This window comes from Coloeus monedula (assembly GCF_965178545.1).
Source record: "Coloeus monedula genome assembly, chromosome: 1".
NCBI classification, from domain to species: Eukaryota; Metazoa; Chordata; class Aves; order Passeriformes; family Corvidae; genus Coloeus; species Coloeus monedula.
Window position 1 is genome coordinate 124,955,783 of NC_138781.1, and position 17,668 is coordinate 124,973,450.

The following is a 17,668-nucleotide window of genomic DNA, read 5'->3' on the forward strand; positions in this document are numbered from 1 at the left end:
CTTATCACCACATTTTCTGCTTTTTCCATTTCAGTTTATGCAATATCTTAAAATGTATTTTTCCTTGTAATTACTGCTATTTCATTCCTCTTTTCTGTGGTTCTCTTTGCAATATGGAAATGCCTGTGTTAGTTCTGTGGCCTGTGACACCTTTCTGCCCTTTTCTTGTCACCCTCTTCTTTTTTTTTATTTAATTCTACCCGCTGTTTTCCTTCCTTGTGAGACTTCTGTATTCCCTCTCCTCACACAGATACTTTTTCTTTCACTCAGATCATGATGTCCTTCTTTAACCTTACTCTATTCTGCTTTCTTAACTGTTCTCATTTGTTACACCCAGGTGTCTTGTTTCTCATCCCCTGTAGTCATCTGTGTTTGAACTGTAACCCAGGAGTATTCTGCTGCTTTCTTTTTGTCTCATAGCATTCCCAGGAGGAGTAATATGGTTGTCCTAGTGTCACCCACATTAGGTTTGCATGTGCTTATTTTGGTAATGTATTATTTTATTCTCTCTAATCATCTATTACCCAGCAATTTCTGTAATTCCTAATTTAGAGTGGAAGCTCTGGGTTCAGAGTGCTTATATTTTCATATCTGCGCAGGACTCTTTGTCATGCACTCCAGATGGATCTCTTTATAAACATTAAAGAGTGTTGAGTCTAGATGATACTTTCCACAGTTCCTTACTGTAGACTTTGGTATCCCCTGCTCACTTTATGTAAGGAAACATGGAGCTCCAGGGAACTGGACCAACTGAGAGTGTTTGCTCTCAACATTGATAGATTTAGGAATGTAGTCTTCATTGTTTGTGAGTAGAAGCATAGAAATAGCAAAACAGATTCCCAGTGTGGTTTATTATCATGCTAATGACATGCCTACAGAAATTAACAAAGCTTTTTCTGAAAAGCAATTTTTCTTTGATGAAATTAGGCCTTGTCTGAGCGGTACAGTTGGTGTAAGCTTTCTTTTTTTGTTTCAGCACCATGAAACACTCTGCTTTTTCTTGATTGCACTGATTAAAGTGGAATGTGTATTACTTATCAGGGCAGACTATTTGTGATCTTAAAATAATGTGGCTGCATAACCACTTGCAAATATGAGAAAGGTGGTTTTGTGGTAATGGTATTCTTTTTTCTGTAGCAGTTTTTAAAATCCAGTTTTGAGAGAAAAATACATTTCTAAAGGCCATTAAATGAATGGTATTTAGTTTATGAAAAAAAGGACTCGAGACTTAGGAAATATCAGATTTATGTTTGCCTCTAGTATAGTAGTTCTGTCCCCTCTAGTCTTGAAATGAGGCGTGATACAGAAAAAAACACAACATGATAAAAGTAACTAGGAACTGCATCAAAAAATATACTTGGAGGATGGTAGTTGATATTGTGCAGCAATTATTTCCTTGCTGCTTCTAAGAATCTCTAAGTCCAAGAAACTTAAAAGTACTTCGATACAGAGACTTCTGTTTAGTTTTTTCAAGGGAAGAAGAAAATTCTTTTGTATATGGATGCAACAAATAGCTTCTTATGCATCACTCAAAGATACGAGTCTTGTATTTTGAACAATATATTGCAGCTCAAATTACAAGCTTTAATGTATTACCAAGTCACAATAAAAGATGGTGTCATCTTTCATCACCTTTCCTGGGAAAGTTGTAGGTTTAATGATTTGTTGATCATGCTTGTTCAGACTTTGCATGGAGCAAACTACAGTGTTGTGCTCTTCTTCCTTCTGTAACCATTATGTCAGGTTTGCAAATTATTTATTTAGTCTGACTGTGATTGCATTGATGTGAAGAGTGTGCATATGTGCAGGGCAGCTGGGCAGTCAGGTCATGTGAACCTCCTGGCTGGCCAGCAGCTCTTGACCAGATTTTGCGCAATAGCCAGTCCGAAGAAGGAAGGAGTTTATATGGGATGACAGTTTAATGCTGAAATGCTCTTCACTATGGACATGGGTGGATTGGGGAGAACAAATTGCTCATGGGAGCCTTGGAGGATTGCAGGGATTGCTCCCCTTCATGGGAAGCATGTAGAGCAAAAGAAAAAGGAGAAAAGACAGAGGCTGAAGTCGAAGTGGGCATTACAGCAGTGTGTTACTATAGTAAAACTGGACAACAGCTACACGTTTTCCTCCTCCTGAGCTCGGTGTCCTCTGTGTACATTAAGCAATGATAGTACCTAGCTTGGTGATTGAGCTTTTCACAGAATTCAGTGAGTTTGTGGTGGAATGAGGTGAGTGTGGCCCTGCAGTTACAAATCCTCAAATGCGAAGGAAGCTGCATATTTAAAAAGTCATCTCTACATTGAGAAATTCAGGTGTCTGGACAGACCATTTTTTTTCTGAATTAAGCTACTAATTAAACACCAAATTTTTGTCCAGAGTGGGAGGATCTAAATCCATTTGTGAGTCTGAGCCCTCATTTTTGATTTTTTTTTTTAGCCACAATTTTAACTGCTATGGTTCTGTGCACCAGTAATCATTTCCCTACATGTGTCTTGTGATGATAGACATACAGTAACAAAGACCACAGGAAAATTATGACCCTGTAGTTTTATATGTATTCACCTCTAACTTAATAAATAAAAAAAAGGAACCTTGGCTTTACTTCCTTCAGTAGTGCTTCTGCCTCTGGTCTCCAAGGGTGTGCTGTCTGTCAGTTGAGAGCTCCTGTCCGATGCTTATTTCTTGTCCTTGACTTTTGAGTCTGATTTTCTAGGAGTGAATGAATAGTATGATGGGTAATTTTCAAGAAATAATGTTTTTAAAGAGACAAAGGATATTATGTATAGGCTATGCAAATAAAAGTATGATAAATAGGTAAGTGGCATAAACATGGTGTTGGAAAAAAACCTTCATTTTCTCCCCTGTCATAGACTTGCTTGCACTTTATTACGTGCTTTGAGTACTAGAAAGTTTTGTTGGTTTAGAAATTAGCCATCAGTCTCATGATTTTCTAGTAGTTCCTGACATCTCCCAGTTCAGTACACAAAGCTTGGCTGCTTTCCATCTAATTAAAATGCAACTTTATTGAAAGGATACTAGCATGTCTGCTGAGATTTATGATAAATCTGAGCAGGCATTTCAGCAATGGTTTCGTTTTCAGAAAATCTCATCATAAAAAATAGGGCTGAAAAAGTATTTACTAAAGAAAAAGCTGTGTAGTTATTGCACTGGTTCAGGGTTGGCCTTAGGACTTTTTTGCCTCTTAATGAAAGTTTGTGGTGAGAAAATACTGACCTTTGATTTTCTTAATGTTTTGTATTGTAGTTGCTAGCTGTAGTTTTTTAGTCTGTATTTTATGAAAAAAAGATTATTTCTTATCATAAGACATTTACGCCTCACAAATTTTCCCCTAGGAAATGCATGTAATCCTAGTGAAGGATAGGAGTGTTAGTTTTGAAATTTCTGAATGAGATTTATGGACTAGCATGGTAAAATCCAGTGCTATAGAAGTAAATATAGAGTAATAAGTAGTAAATAATTTGATTTCTATAGCGTAGGTATTTTTACATGTTAAGTGTTGGGAGTTCGAGTTATCTAAGAACATCAGCGGCCCTTACCTCTCTTGTAATGTGCACACTGAACACAAGACTGTTAGGAACATATTTCAGAAAGCATGCATTTGGTTTTAGATCAGAAACATCTTTATTATATTTCAGTTTGTTTAAACTAGTAAGGGTAGATATTTGCTTATTCAGGTAGCCAGTAAAGATACACCGAATATCTGTGCTTTGATTACCTGTGAAATTAAAATTGTATTTTTCCCTCTGTGTATTTAGTCCTTTTTTACACTTAATAGTAAATCAGTCAAACAGCACAGCAACTCTGTGCAATTTAAGGGGCAAAAGCACAATGCTGCTTGTTTAAGGAATTATTCATTACAGTTTAACCCAAAAGTATTCCAAGTACTGTTTTCTTTTCTTTTAATAGGACTTGGCCTGTTTTAATGTTGAATTTATACCTTCTTCCATATGCTAGGCAGTTCTCTGTTATGTTTTAAAAAAGGCATTATTTACTAAAATTAAAACTACAGTTTATTAAGTTTTAACACACTTCACAAGTGGCACAGATAACTCTAAATTAATTTTTATTCCTCTGTATTGTATGGGCTTTTATGTCTAGTGATAAGAGTTTTTAGTAATTGTGACACATATTGCTATTGCTTTTTTTAAGAGTTGGTGCTCTTTAAGCAATTTTATCTATTCCCAGCTGACTACCACAGCAGTGGCCACACTGTTATTAATGGCTGGAAGATCCACAACACAGCAAAGAATAAATGGTTTGTATGCATGGCAAAAACCCCTGAAGAGAAGCAAGAATGGCTGGAAGCTATTTTGAAAGAACGAGAGAGAAGAAAAGGTAGGTTAATAAACTTCTTTGTGTTGCTTTGCCAGAAAGCCATACTGTATTTTTATGTTGAGATATAAAGCAAAACCAGCTGGTAGGCAAACTTGTGGTGTCACGTTCAGCTGAGGATTTATGAATACCAGTGTAGGAAAAATAAATCAAACTTGTACTGGGAAGGGCATAATGTCTTGAATCATACATGCTGGTAGTGAATGCTGTTTGGGAAATAGGGAGATGATTTATCTGTGATTTTACAACTTATCCTCAACCAGTATAAATTGCCGTAAATTCATTGAGGCTTGTGTATTATCATGGTTTGTGGTATCTGAGAGTCTATCCTAAATGTCTTGTGGGATTTTATGGACTGATTCCCTTTGTGACTAGCCATTTGAATCACTGAAACGAGCAGGCTTTCTGTGTTGGATCTTAATGCAGATGATCCAAATGAAATGGTACAGAACACACTCATAATTCCATCTTGGATGTATTTTCTCCTACCCAAGAAAGTAATCACAATTTCCAATCACTATTGGAAAACCACTATGTTTCTGAGTAACTGAATTAAGGAAGAAGAATACTTGGATGAAATATAATCCTAATCTCAAATGTGACCACAAATAACTTCATATGTTCAAGGTGAACCCAGCACAAAGTAGAAGCAGGGAAAGATGACACATCATCGTTTTCTGGAGCTAATTTCATTTGCAAGCTCAAATATCCTAATTAGTATTGTTGTTTGGAGCCTTGATATTGAAAGAAAATATGACCTTGTATTTAGATCTGTGATTCTTTTCCTGATTTGTATAGAATTTCTGTTGCCTGTTGCAGTAACTGTTGGTTTGTGCCTCTGTTGTCAATGTACACTAACAGTATTTTCTTTGGTCTTTTAAAGTTGATTACTGGATGCTTCTAGAATATCTGTTGTAGGACCAGAGTTTCAAGTAGGGTGTCTCAGCACTGGCTAATCAGTAGTGTCATCTTGAATTAATAGCAGAAAAGCTAAAAAGATGCTTTAGAGGTCTAAACACTCATATTTGAAAATACGAAAAATATTCTAAAAATGAAAAAGCGATGTGGTAGACATGGTGTCAAATGCATAAAAACCCAGGTTAGTCTGGTTCTGTATAGGACCTTGTGTAGAACTGAGTAAAAAGTTTTCAGTAAATCTCAGTTCTCTGTTAAGTTTCATGTCCCCCTTAGGCTCTTGATGCTTTACATAAGAAATACAAAGAGTAAGTAGGAGTACTTTGTGTTGATGAATTCTCTCTATTTCACACTAATCAATTGAGCAGCTGGTAGTAGAAATGAGTTTGAGCTAGACTTTGGCAAGCTGGAGGTCTGAGGTAGCCATCCCAAAGCCAAGGCATGTATTAGGATTTTAGCATCCTATGATTCGTGAAAACTTTCACCTCCTGATGTTCTCAGTGGATTTGCCACCAAGGAGACAGCCATGAAAGGAAGAGGAGATGAGGCGCACACAGGTTCAGATTGCAACACAGAATCATCAAAAACCAAATGAGTTGGAAGACTCAGAGAGTCAATGGACTGAGAGAAACTAAATCTGTACTTTTATTTGGAATCCGTGTAGCAGAAGCTGAACAAAAAGGAGAGAATGCCCTGAATTAAGTAATTTAGCAGAGTTTTCAGCTTTTGTAATCAAATTATGAAGTAGGGCCCCTTCATAGATTGTATTTGCTTGCTAGGGGAAATCAAGATGTATTGGAAACTTCTTGCAGAAGTTTTTTGTCAGTTTGGCAGCTTTCCTGTAAACACCTGAGGCATTCAGCAAGTTAGAAATTTATTTAAAAGATGATCATCTTTAGACTGATGATGCTGTGATGACCTGATTCAAAAAGTCAATACAACTAAAAATGTCAACATCCCATAAGCTCCAGAAGTAGTATATTAATTAAATTTTCTTTTCCCTGAGGTATTTCAAATTTTGTTCGTGTTACATCACCACTATCTGGTTCATGGATAATGAGAGGCACTTCTTATTCTGTGCCCAGTACCACTGTTAGCTTTTTCTCATGACAGACACTTTTCTTCAGGCTGTATTTTCATTACTAAAGAAGTACCAGACTCTTACTCAGATGGAATATCATAGAATGACTTGGGTCAAAGGGGACCATAAAGATCTTCTAGTTCCACCTCCCCTGCCAAGCCTGAATGCTTTTGTGGAAAAGGGGTGAATTATCTATGTGAAACTAGCATATGTGTAGCAGATAACTTGTTACTACTGTTAATTGGACATTTAGAAAATATTCCTTTAAGTGAAGATCCTTTTATTATCACATGGTAAGAGCAAAACCAAGGCTCTTTATTTTAAACTTGTGAAGACATGACTACTCCCTTGCAAATGTTCATATACTGAAGCCTGTTATTACTACAAAATAAATGGTGATGTCAATAGAGTAACAATTTAACTGCCCGGTGAGGAAAATATCTTTTGGTTATGCTTTATGAAGATCAGATGTTCATGGTTTAACTTTATTGTTTAGAAAATAATGAAAAACAGTTCCTTTACTTTTTTTTGTATGTAAAATATTGGTATTGCTTCTTCATTTCAGGGAGGATACTGAAATACAATGGCACTATCACTTCATAAAATGTTAATGCATTTTTGGCAGGTTTAAAATTGGGCATGGAACAGGACACTTGGGTGATGATCTCTGAGCAAGGAGAAAGATTATACAAAATGATGTGCAAACAAGGGAATCTCATCAAAGACAGGAAGAGGAAATTAACCACTTTCCCCAAATGCTTTCTTGGAAGGTATTATATACATTTGATAGTATGAATTCTCACCATCTAAACTCACATTTTAAATCTTCTTTGAGGTTCTGTAGAAACCGTGCTTCATTTGTAATGTCTGTTAGACCTATTTGCCTCACAGAATTTAGCCAGTAAATGTGAGACCATGTAAAATGGTCTGCCTGAAATTTATGAATGTGTACTTGTTTTGCAAAGTAGTTCTGCTGAAAAGACAAAGCTTGCAAAGGGCATGACAAAAATATGGAAATGCATCAAGTGAATTAGTTTCTCTCAAGAAATAATTCCTAACTTGTTTAACGGATTTTGTCTCTGTAATGACTAGTTTGGAGTGTAAAATTTCATTTATTCCACCTAAGTAATCTTTGTCTCTTAAGACAGCTGCTGTCCTCCTCTTGCTTGAAGGTCAGGAACAGAGTTACTAAATAAGGTTTACATGCTTAAATTATCAGGAGGATCTTTGTAATGCCATATTACGCCTATGGCTTGAGAAGACTGAAAGAGAAATAGATGCTCTAAAAATGTGTACATGAAAAAAAAATCATTTGGGAGACTGAAGGGTTATCACTTATTTCATTTGGCCATAAGATAAGTATGAAAACTTAGGACCGTAAATTAAGTATGAAAAGCATTTTTATAAAATAGAGACTGTTTTACACAAATAAGTTGTTGAGAAGATACCATGGGGGGTCAAAAGGGGAAAAGAAACTTGGGAGATTTTTTTGTGCTGTCAGAAGTGACATAGTTGAAGAGAATTGAAATCAGGATAGGATTAAGATGAATGATTAAGCTATGGTTGAATCATGTTTCCTCAGTGAAGTTGTTGGATGCAGGTGAAGAACATGCTCATGGGTGAGGAGCCATTTAAACCTACCATCAAATATCTGCTTTTCTGTGCTGTTTTTGGAGTGGACCGATTTGAAGAATGCTTCTGCTGGTCCCAGGGTCACCAGTTAAAACCCATGAATTTGAAGGTTACATTACCTCATTACACTTTTTTTTTGATTTGTAACATGCACATTTTATGTGCTCTAGATCCAATGTCTCTGAACTGCATCAGCTTTATTTTGATACAAGCCAGGCATTTCCTGCACATGAAGTATATAATAGGTGTATATACTCAGGATGTCAATATGTTTGACACACCTTGCAAGTAACCAGCCTACTGTTCTGTCATACTGTGGTCATGTTCTGCCATCATGGCATATCTGCCCTGGGCAGTGCAGTAGGAATGCCTGGGATTGCCTTATGTTGGTCTGTCTGGTCAAGTGTGGCTATGCTAGTTAAGGGCATCCCAGAAAACATGGAAGATCTTCACTGTGTGCCAGGTTAACTTAATGCATGGAAAACTTATGAGCAGAAAAGACATCTCATGGGAAACCGTATGTGGTTATGTCAAAATAATAGAAAAGCTGTAAAGAGTGAGGGTTTTTTTAGAGGTGGTGTCATATTTTGAGGATCATTTGGCTAAAAAAATCATTTACGAGACTAGTAAAAAATACTAGTAATGGAGAGAGAAATGCAGTAGATCTGGTGGTATGAGATGTAAAGTTTGTTTTCTGCATCTGTTTTTCAGTGAATTTGTGTCCTGGCTGCTGGAAATTGGAGAGATACACAAATCTGAAGAAGGTGTTCATCTTGGCCAGGCTTTGTTAGAGAATGGCATTATTCATCATGGTAAATATAGTTAATTTAAACTTGTTTTTAAGATAATTGTTGTTATTAGAACGGACTTAATTTTGTTTGACAAAAAGATGGTCTTGTTGACACAAGACAGCTTGTTGAATCTGCATTATATCCTTGCAGGGGCCTCATGGAGCCACTGTCCATGTCCATAGCAGATTTAGTGGGAAAGGCTCCACTGATTTAATCAGAGTTCCTCTATGCTGTTGGGATCACAAGATTGGAAAAGGGGACCTAGAGAAAAATTGCTGTTCTCTTGTAAGCAAAAAGAAATTCTGGGGGAACATAGAATAACACACTGCTTGTAAGGATCTTCCAGGATTTAAGGCCAGGCATTTTAGGAATAGGTGTTCAACTAAGAACTTTACAAGAGAGTGAGTCACAGCTGGCTGTTTTGATAAATGTGCCTACTCACCTGTTAGATGTTACAAGTGGAGCTCATGAATCTGTAACCCAACAGTTTAATCTTTTGAATTTTAAGACCTCCTTTTCGCTACAATGTATAGTTACTAAAATTGATATTTTTCTGCTGAAATTTGCAGCCAAATCTCTGCATTTAGCTCATTGTGGAGAGAAGTATCACTGAAATGGTTCATTTTTTTAGCCAGTACAGAAGTTTGATTTCTGCAGGTAATTTGCATTGGCAACATTTTTCTCTTACCAGAACATGTGCTCATCTGTCATTATTACAAGGTATAGTCTAACAGGACCATATAAGCAAACTGGAGAAACTTCTGTTTTTGAAGCCATATTTTACGGAATCATATACGATAGATACAGTCAGTCAAAACAAAGCTGTCAAGTTAGTTACTGTTCCATCATAGATCTAAGGTGTAAATTTAGATGGAATCTTTGAAAATATACATTTTAATATGTCTATACTCCAGCCAGCAATTGAATACTTAATTTATTTGCAATGATTTTAGTCTCCTTGGCTGGAAAGAAAGTGGGAGAAACACAGTGCCACTTAGTTGTGTGTGTTTTAAACATCCGTGGAGTTGGAGGAAAAATGTTAAGGTTATTCATCAGTAGTCATGTAGTCTTTATTTCTTTAATGTCAGTCTACATGATTTTCTTCCACCATCATTCAAATGTCAGATGCTATTATGTTTACTACACACACTGAATTGTTTTCAATGAAATTATTCTGTTGCCAAAGATTCTTCTCCTGATCTTGTAATTTATATCCTAAATACATGCATAGATTTTCTCAATGCAGAGTTAAATGAATATTGTGTAATTTCATGAGATAAAAGGGTAATTATATTAGAGCATAGAAATGTGAGCCAGACATGCTACTTTGAATAGTGAATCCAGCTGTGGTTCACTGAAAATAGCATTCCTAAAATAAAGTTGAATGAACCATCTGTTTTCACAGACGGAGCAAGGGAGGAAGAAAGTTTGGCTGTTATTTACATTGCAAATATTGTAGAGGCCTTTGTTGCGAGTTTGCATATTCACTAGGCTGGCCATTATTGTCACTGTGATGGAGTTCATTCTAGCAATGACAGAACCATGTTGTGATGGACATTGTTTTACTTCCTGGTGTGTGAACTCTAGCGAGTAGAAAAGTTATAGTTTTTCCTTTTTTTTCCCCCTCCACTTTTATATAAGGGGAAAAACCTGTTTGTATGCTGCTTTTTTAAATCTACGTGGTGAATTCTCTGATTTCTGAAATGACCGATACCAGTCAATGGAGTGAGACACTTTGTCCACTCACTTGCTGCAGCTGATTAGAGATGGAAGCTTTGTCTCAATGGATTAAAGAGCTTTATAGTTACAAAAATAAACTGAATATCAGATAGTTTTAAAATGAATAGGTATTTATGTGGCTGTGCAGTTTCTTGGACTGATGTAATGATCTGATTTAAATTTCCTTGGCAAAAAAATTAAAAGACTAGTTTAAACCTCGATCAGTTCCCTTTTCTTAGCGTATGCCATATAAATACCTATCCCAGCATAAATGTGAGTATAGTGTTGGAAATGAAACACAAAACTACTTGGGCTTTCTTATTTGAGTGGTAATGCAGCTTTTTGTGAGCTTAAGTGTTTGAAACCCAGCATGTTCCAGCTCAGTGGAACTACTCCCTTAGTTTCTGGTGCACTGTGGTAAGCTGGAACTGCAGAGACAGAGTGGTACTTGTGTTTTTCAGAGGGCATAGCTTGCTCTGTTTGTCATGGGCATGCAAGAAAGGAAAGGTGCTTTGTAAGCCTGGTACCCTCCCAGCGCATCCCTGTAAGAGTAAGGAATAATTTGACTTTAGGCAAAACTGTTTTGATGGTGGTTTTTTTGTTTTCGGAACTTGCTGGTTATAAAAAAAGTCTTCGTATATGTTAATCTATTGGAATAGGTTATTTTTCTTTAACAGTAGACATGTTTTTTAATTATAGTGCTAGATCTTTTTTTCTTAGTAAAATGGTCACAATCCATTAAAATTCACTTAGATACTTATATTAGGCATTATATGTGAAAATTTCCTCGCCTGTATCTCATTTATTTAGAAGCAATGATACGTAAAAGAGCTTAGGAATCATTTTGGATAATCATCGTAGCATGAACCATCGGTTCAAGGCAATTGGAGTAGTGTCCTGGGTATTACTATTAGTAGATATATCACATGCAGGTAGAGAGGCTATTTTGCTCTTGCGCATGACACTGGTGAAACCGCTTAATATATGCAGTTCAGTTTTTATGTCTGTGTATCAGATGATGGGTGGAAATACTGAGGAGCTTGAAGGGGCATGAAAAATGACACAGACAGAAGGCACCTTACTATACAAGTTTATGGTGCCTAACTAAATTTTTGGAAGGGAATTATGTATGATGGCTTAATCACTTGGTGTAGGAAGGCATGCACAGAATTACCTAACTCTGTCAGGTGTGTTACTCTGATAAATGAGGACATTACAGTACCCTCCTTTATCAGTTGATGACATGTAAATTGACTTTCAAAATGAAAGCTTACAACTGCAAGCAAAGCTCTAATTAATAAAGTAGTTATCTTAGGATGGTGATAATGCCTAATGCTGTCCTCAGCCATCAAATGGATCAGCTTTTTTTCAGAAAGATTTGCAGCAGTACAGTTTCTAGGAGAAGGTTTGTATCCTACGATATGACTGTTTTGACAAAGCATTTGAAGTCGTGAGGTTTGTTGCTGGAATCCTGTGAATCTCTGGAAGTCCACCTGTAAAGATCCTTTTTCCCAGGTCTTTGGGGAAATAGATTACCAACGTCTTCATAATGACTGCCAGTGTCTTGCACTTATGACCTTTGGATGGGTATATATAGAGGAAGACATTCCTCTCTCTCTTTTGTTTCCACTGCAAGACTGGTCAAACATGTTATGAAGTGTTTGTAATTTACTGAATCATCTGAGATTGGCCTCATCAAGAATGAGGACAGAAAATAATGTGGAAGAATAATAGGAATAGTTGTAAAATGAGTCTTACTTGGCTACTTGCTTGATAAACTTTGGAAAAGCACTGAAGACTAAAGAGACTTGAATGCCTAATTTTTCTTGCTGTCCCCTGCCTGTTTGTCTTCCTTATTATTTGCCCTGTGATTTGAAATTGTTTGTTTTCTTCTGTACTACTGAAATGTTGTAAGAAATTACCAGTGGCATAAAGGAGCTTAGGGCAGATGATCTAACTGGGCTTCCTGCCCTCCCTGTCTGAAATCTACCTATGGCTGTGTAGTGGGCTGTTATTAGAAGAAATGATTCTGAGCTTCCTCTCTCTCGTTGGTTTCTTCAGAAAGTCATCTAACAATACTTTTTTTAAAAATTTAGTTACAGATAAGCACCAGTTCAAACCTGAGCACATGCTGTACAGATTCCGATATGATGATGGAACGTACTACCCCAGAAATGAGATGCAGGATGTGATCTCCAAGGTACAGAATAAAATAGTTGCTATTATTAGGAAGAACACATCAGAAACTGAGATTCTGCTTAAAAAGTGTAATGTAAGATATGCTGGGATAAACAAGATCCCCTCAGAGTTGCCACTCTATATTTATGTGAATCAAATTCAGCTTTCCATTTGTAAGCTTTTGGCTAGTTGTTACACATTTTAAATACAGAAATGAAAGTTTACTATTATGTAGTTATAATTGCTATTAAATGGTTTCATATGCAGGATGCATTGCCTGTGTTTCTGGGTGATCCTGAAGCTGAGGTTCAGTCTATTGTATTTTTCAGTCCCTTTTCATAGATATGAAGATATATGTAGGAAACAGTTTTTAAGTTTCTCTGAAATCTGAGTGTCCTTCATTAGCGCCCTAACAAGGCAGTAAATCTGTAGTCACATAGATGTTTAAATGTAATAGGTAGTCCTACCCATCTATGCTACTGAGAATAATGAAAAGATTGATCAAAGTTGCCTTTAGAGTCATTAATATTCAAATTTGTCATGATTTTGAGTCAGTCGAAAATGTCTGTGTTTGGGTATTACACTGCAGTATAATTTAGTTTTTTGCTCCACTTGTTAATGTAAGGTTCATCTAGAGGAATATGCAAAGGCGAGCAAAGTAGGATGGAATCTGATTTGACACAACTTTTAATCATTATACATTGTTCTTCATGCATATTGTAAACATAATTGGGTTTTGATGTTTGCTAAGTAATACTAATGTGTTTTCTTTTTTTAAATACAATTTTCTGATGGTAGTTTCTTAAACTAATCCAGATGTATAATTTGTTTTTAATAAAAAGCATTTCTAATCTCTAAATCTTTTTTGCATTTTTAAAATTGATTAGTTATAATTCTAATTTGTAAACAAAATATTGATGCATATAATGAAATGCAGTGGTTTTTACTTTAATTACTCAGTTGTGTGTAGAATAGCAACCGCTATTTGGGACAACCTTAATGCATGGAAACATTGCTTTATTTTTTGTGTGCTTTTCTTTCAAAGTATTTCAAACTTACAGAATTTTTTAATGCTACCTTAAAGCTAATATTTTTTGTGTATGTCTCAGTAAGCTTAGGTTACATTGGAAATATTTTCCTTCTCATAATTTAGTCATCTATATTGTTATCTGGAAACATTGTTTTGGCACATGAAAATACATAGAAATTTGAACAGAACTTTTTGCTACGTAAGTGAAATCCATTGAGAACGTACAGTCTTCCTTACTGTGTCCCTGCCTCTTGTCTGTGATGTGAATGTGTGGTTAACTCACCGCCTCTTCCTCTTTCACAGGGTGTACGACTGTACTGTCGTCTTCACAGTCTCTTTACCCCAGTAATTAGGTGAGTCCAACTGGGAAATCCTGAGGGAGTCATTTGGAAGAAGTACATGATCTAGAGATGCTGTGTTTGAATGTAGGAACCTAACCCATCCTTTCAAGGCGGGTCTTTTGAGAGTAATCAGATAAGATTGAAAGGCTATCTGGACAAAAACCGTAACTGAACCACTAAATGGCTGCCAACTCTGTTCAATATAACTTTTTTTAGTGGACTTCTGGAGCCTCCTAGGTCCTGATGGATATGCTTATATGCTTACTGTATATATTAGTACACTCCTTTACCAACACACCATTGCCTTGTTTGAAGAGTCCCAACTGTAACAACACACCTGCCTTTATGCTCCAGTGACAATAACATCCAAATAAGATGTGATCAGTCTCCTCCTTTCTGTCTACAAGAAGGACTTAATTTGCTCTTTTTTTTTCCTCCCAAGAAAACTTCTCAACCATTATTAAGTGCTCAATTCATGCTTGGAGTAACTTGTTCATAGACTACAAGTATTTTTCTCTTTCTTCTAAGCTTTTGTTTGATCTTTAAAAATTGTTCTGTGTTATTTTGAACAGGGATAAAGACTATCACTTGAGAACCTACAAATCTGTGGTTATGGCTAACAAATTCATAGATTGGTTGATTGCCCAGGCAAGTAGACACCTTTGGATTTATGTATGTTTTGCACTTAAATTCTAATTTGAAAGCTACTGATAATATCAAGAGGAAAAACGTGCAAACACTTTCTGTAGGGGTTATTAGAACAGTGTATGTAAGTATAAGCCTCTTAAACTAGTAAAGTAACAGAAATTAGCTGTCATCAGCTGTGCTGTTCATCCCTATTGTGTTTATCTTCCTTATTTAAAATTGAATTGAACTGTTTTAATGACACTTAGCTTTCTGATTCAGCATAGAACACTGTCCATGGCTTAAAATGAAATACAGTGAGAAACTCTAAATTCCTAACTAGATGAGCAAAAGTCAGTACCAATTTGCTGCCACCAATTCTGCTTCATTTTAAATGAACAAGAAAAAACAACATGGTATCCTGTTCACTCTGTCAACATGCACTAGTTTCATAAAATAAAAGTTTAAAACTTTTATTTTCCAATGGTTATGGATTCTATTATGTTCTATTTTTATGGAGAATGTAGTCATACTGAAGTATTCTCCTATTTATTTGTAATTATAAAGTGTTACAGCATATAACCCAAACTACTCTCTGATTCTATGATAAACATGTATATACTGATTTTTATATATATATATATGTATGCTAGAAATGTATACATAAAGATGGTGGTGGTAAATGTAATCTACAGCAGTTGCTATCCCTGTGAGATTACGCCATTGTGCACAGTTTCCATTTTATAGATGGAATTAATTAAAATACATTTTAATATATATTAAAATGTACTGTTTTTTAACAGGGGGATTGCCGGACAAGGGAGGAAGCTATGATATTTGGTGTAGCTCTTTGTGATAATGGGTTTATGCACCATGGTAAGTAAATACATTCTGTACAAGCTGTGCTTACTTTCTGTTTCATGTTATCTGCACAGTTGGAAGAAAATGCAGGGGCTGATAAAGATATTACAGAACAGATGGAAAGTTCTTCTATTTTATCACTAAAGAGACTGATGCTACCATCTTCAAGGAAAAAAATAGCTGTTGTATACTCTGAAAATTATATCAAATTTTATAGCACGTGCTGAGGAATTCATCCTTTACAGGATTTAGTGGGGGCAGTTTTATTAGTCACTTTGCAAGAAATGTCTTGAGAAAGTAATGCAAGCTGGCACTGATGAGGCAATAAAAAACTATGTAGGAAAGAAATGTGAGATTTTAGGGGGAATGAATAAAGTATGGAGGAGTGTGACTTCAAAAAAGTGAAGTGGTGACAATGGGAGTAAGTGGATTGGAGAAAAATGAGAAAATAATAAGGATAGCAAAGAACAAAAAAGGGAGAGGAGACCAGAGATACATGCAGCACCAAATAAGGTGAACGAGGTCCCATTTAATACCATCAGAGGGAAAATTTCAGTGAAATGTTTGAAGTAGTAGGTCACTTACTGAAATGAAAAGAGGAAGAAATTCTTTTTTTATCAGCTTGTTGAGACAAGGGGTGAGAACATTCTCTCTGGTATTGTTCATTATTTTTTCTTTGGTTTTTGAACACACAAACTGCATCCATTGGCTGTTCTGCTTGCTTCCACATCCCCACCAAACCTGTTTCTAAGTCTGAACCCGGCATGCTTCACCATCTGGAGAGTGCCAGAACTTGATGGTGAGCATCTTCAGCAGCTGCCCAGCAGAACTTTTCATAACCATGTTTTGAAATACCTTTTAGGAAGAAACGTTCCTGAAACCATTTAACCTACCTAAAACCTTTCACTAAAACCATTTTAGGCTAATATGTCTTTCCCAACTTGGTGGAATCCAGACGATGTAGTTGAAAAATGAGCTTAGTCATGCCTATCCCTCTATAATAGATCCAAATAAAAATTGTTGTGTATGTTAAAAAAGATTTCACTAGATCCATACACACACAAATATTTTGCTAGCATTCAGTATGTGTATGCTAGTTCAGTATTTTATGGTTCATGAAAGACATGATATTCAAGAGTTCAAAAGAAAATAAACATTATGATGTGTTGGTTTCTGTCATACAGTGTTAGAGAAAAGTGAATTTAAAGATGAACCACTGCTGTTCCGTTTTTATGCGGATGAAGAAATGGAAGGATCAAATATGAAGCACAGACTCATGAAACATGATCTGAAAGTAGTGGAAAATGTCATAGCCAAATCATTACTGGTGAGTGAAACACCATCAGTGTGTGCTTTGATGAGTAAAAAAATTGGTCATAGTGACAATATATTAGGACAGTTTATTGTTATTTAATGAAGAGATACTTCATTTTTTAAAATGCCTTTCTGAACAATATTTAAAAAATTTTATTTTACAGATTAAATCTAATGAAGGAACCTATGGTTTCGGTTTAGAAGATAAAAATAAGGTGCCAATTATTAAAGTGGTAGAGAAAGGATCAAATGCTGAGGTATCGAATATTTTAAATTATCTTCCCTGCTTTATTTACTTGATTGCTGGTGTATGTTTTGTATGTAATTCAGAAAAGTCTATAGTAGTAGAACGTGGCAGTGAACACTTACCAAGAAAGCTGTGCCTCTGAATCTTTTTCCCTTTTATTCTTTGGGTTTTTGGTTGGTTTTTGGTGTTTTGGGTTTGGTTTGGTTTTTTTGTTTGGTTGTTTTGTTTTTTTTTTTTTTTTCTTATTTGTTTGCTTTGTTTTGTTGTTTTGTTTGGATATTTTTTTTTTTTTTTTTAAAACATTGCTTTGACCATTATCTAATACTTATTTTCTGCTCAGCTAAACTGTCATATTGAGTGATGATATAAAAGTCACCATTTTATTTTTTATGTATTTTATAATATGCCAGTAATGACACTAATCATAATTGGAATAAAAAAGATTGGTAGAATATGAAATGGGTATAGAGATAGTCTGTGAGTTGCAGTTGACATATTTTATAGTAAAGGATGTATCAAGCTTTAGATAAAGTCTGGAATTTGAGAATCTGAATGAAAAAATTACAACCTTCCTGTTTGGTA

General features: G+C 35.7%; 1 protein-coding gene across 1 annotated transcript in view; it reads left to right on the forward strand.

Moving 5' to 3' along the window:
- The window catches only part of PREX2 (phosphatidylinositol-3,4,5-trisphosphate dependent Rac exchange factor 2), a gene marked incomplete at its 5' end in the record, with an annotated part of 168,845 nt that overhangs the window by 64,109 nt on the left and 87,068 nt on the right, over positions 1-17,668 (forward strand). The window contains 9 exons of the mRNA XM_082303291.1: positions 4,207-4,356; positions 6,975-7,119; positions 8,693-8,793; positions 12,588-12,691; positions 14,003-14,052; positions 14,613-14,688; positions 15,468-15,540; positions 16,710-16,852; positions 17,004-17,096. Of these exons, the coding sequence (XP_082159417.1) occupies positions 4,207-4,356; positions 6,975-7,119; positions 8,693-8,793; positions 12,588-12,691; positions 14,003-14,052; positions 14,613-14,688; positions 15,468-15,540; positions 16,710-16,852; positions 17,004-17,096 (935 nt within the window). The remainder of the gene's footprint in view (positions 1-4,206; positions 4,357-6,974; positions 7,120-8,692; positions 8,794-12,587; positions 12,692-14,002; positions 14,053-14,612; positions 14,689-15,467; positions 15,541-16,709; positions 16,853-17,003; positions 17,097-17,668) is intronic.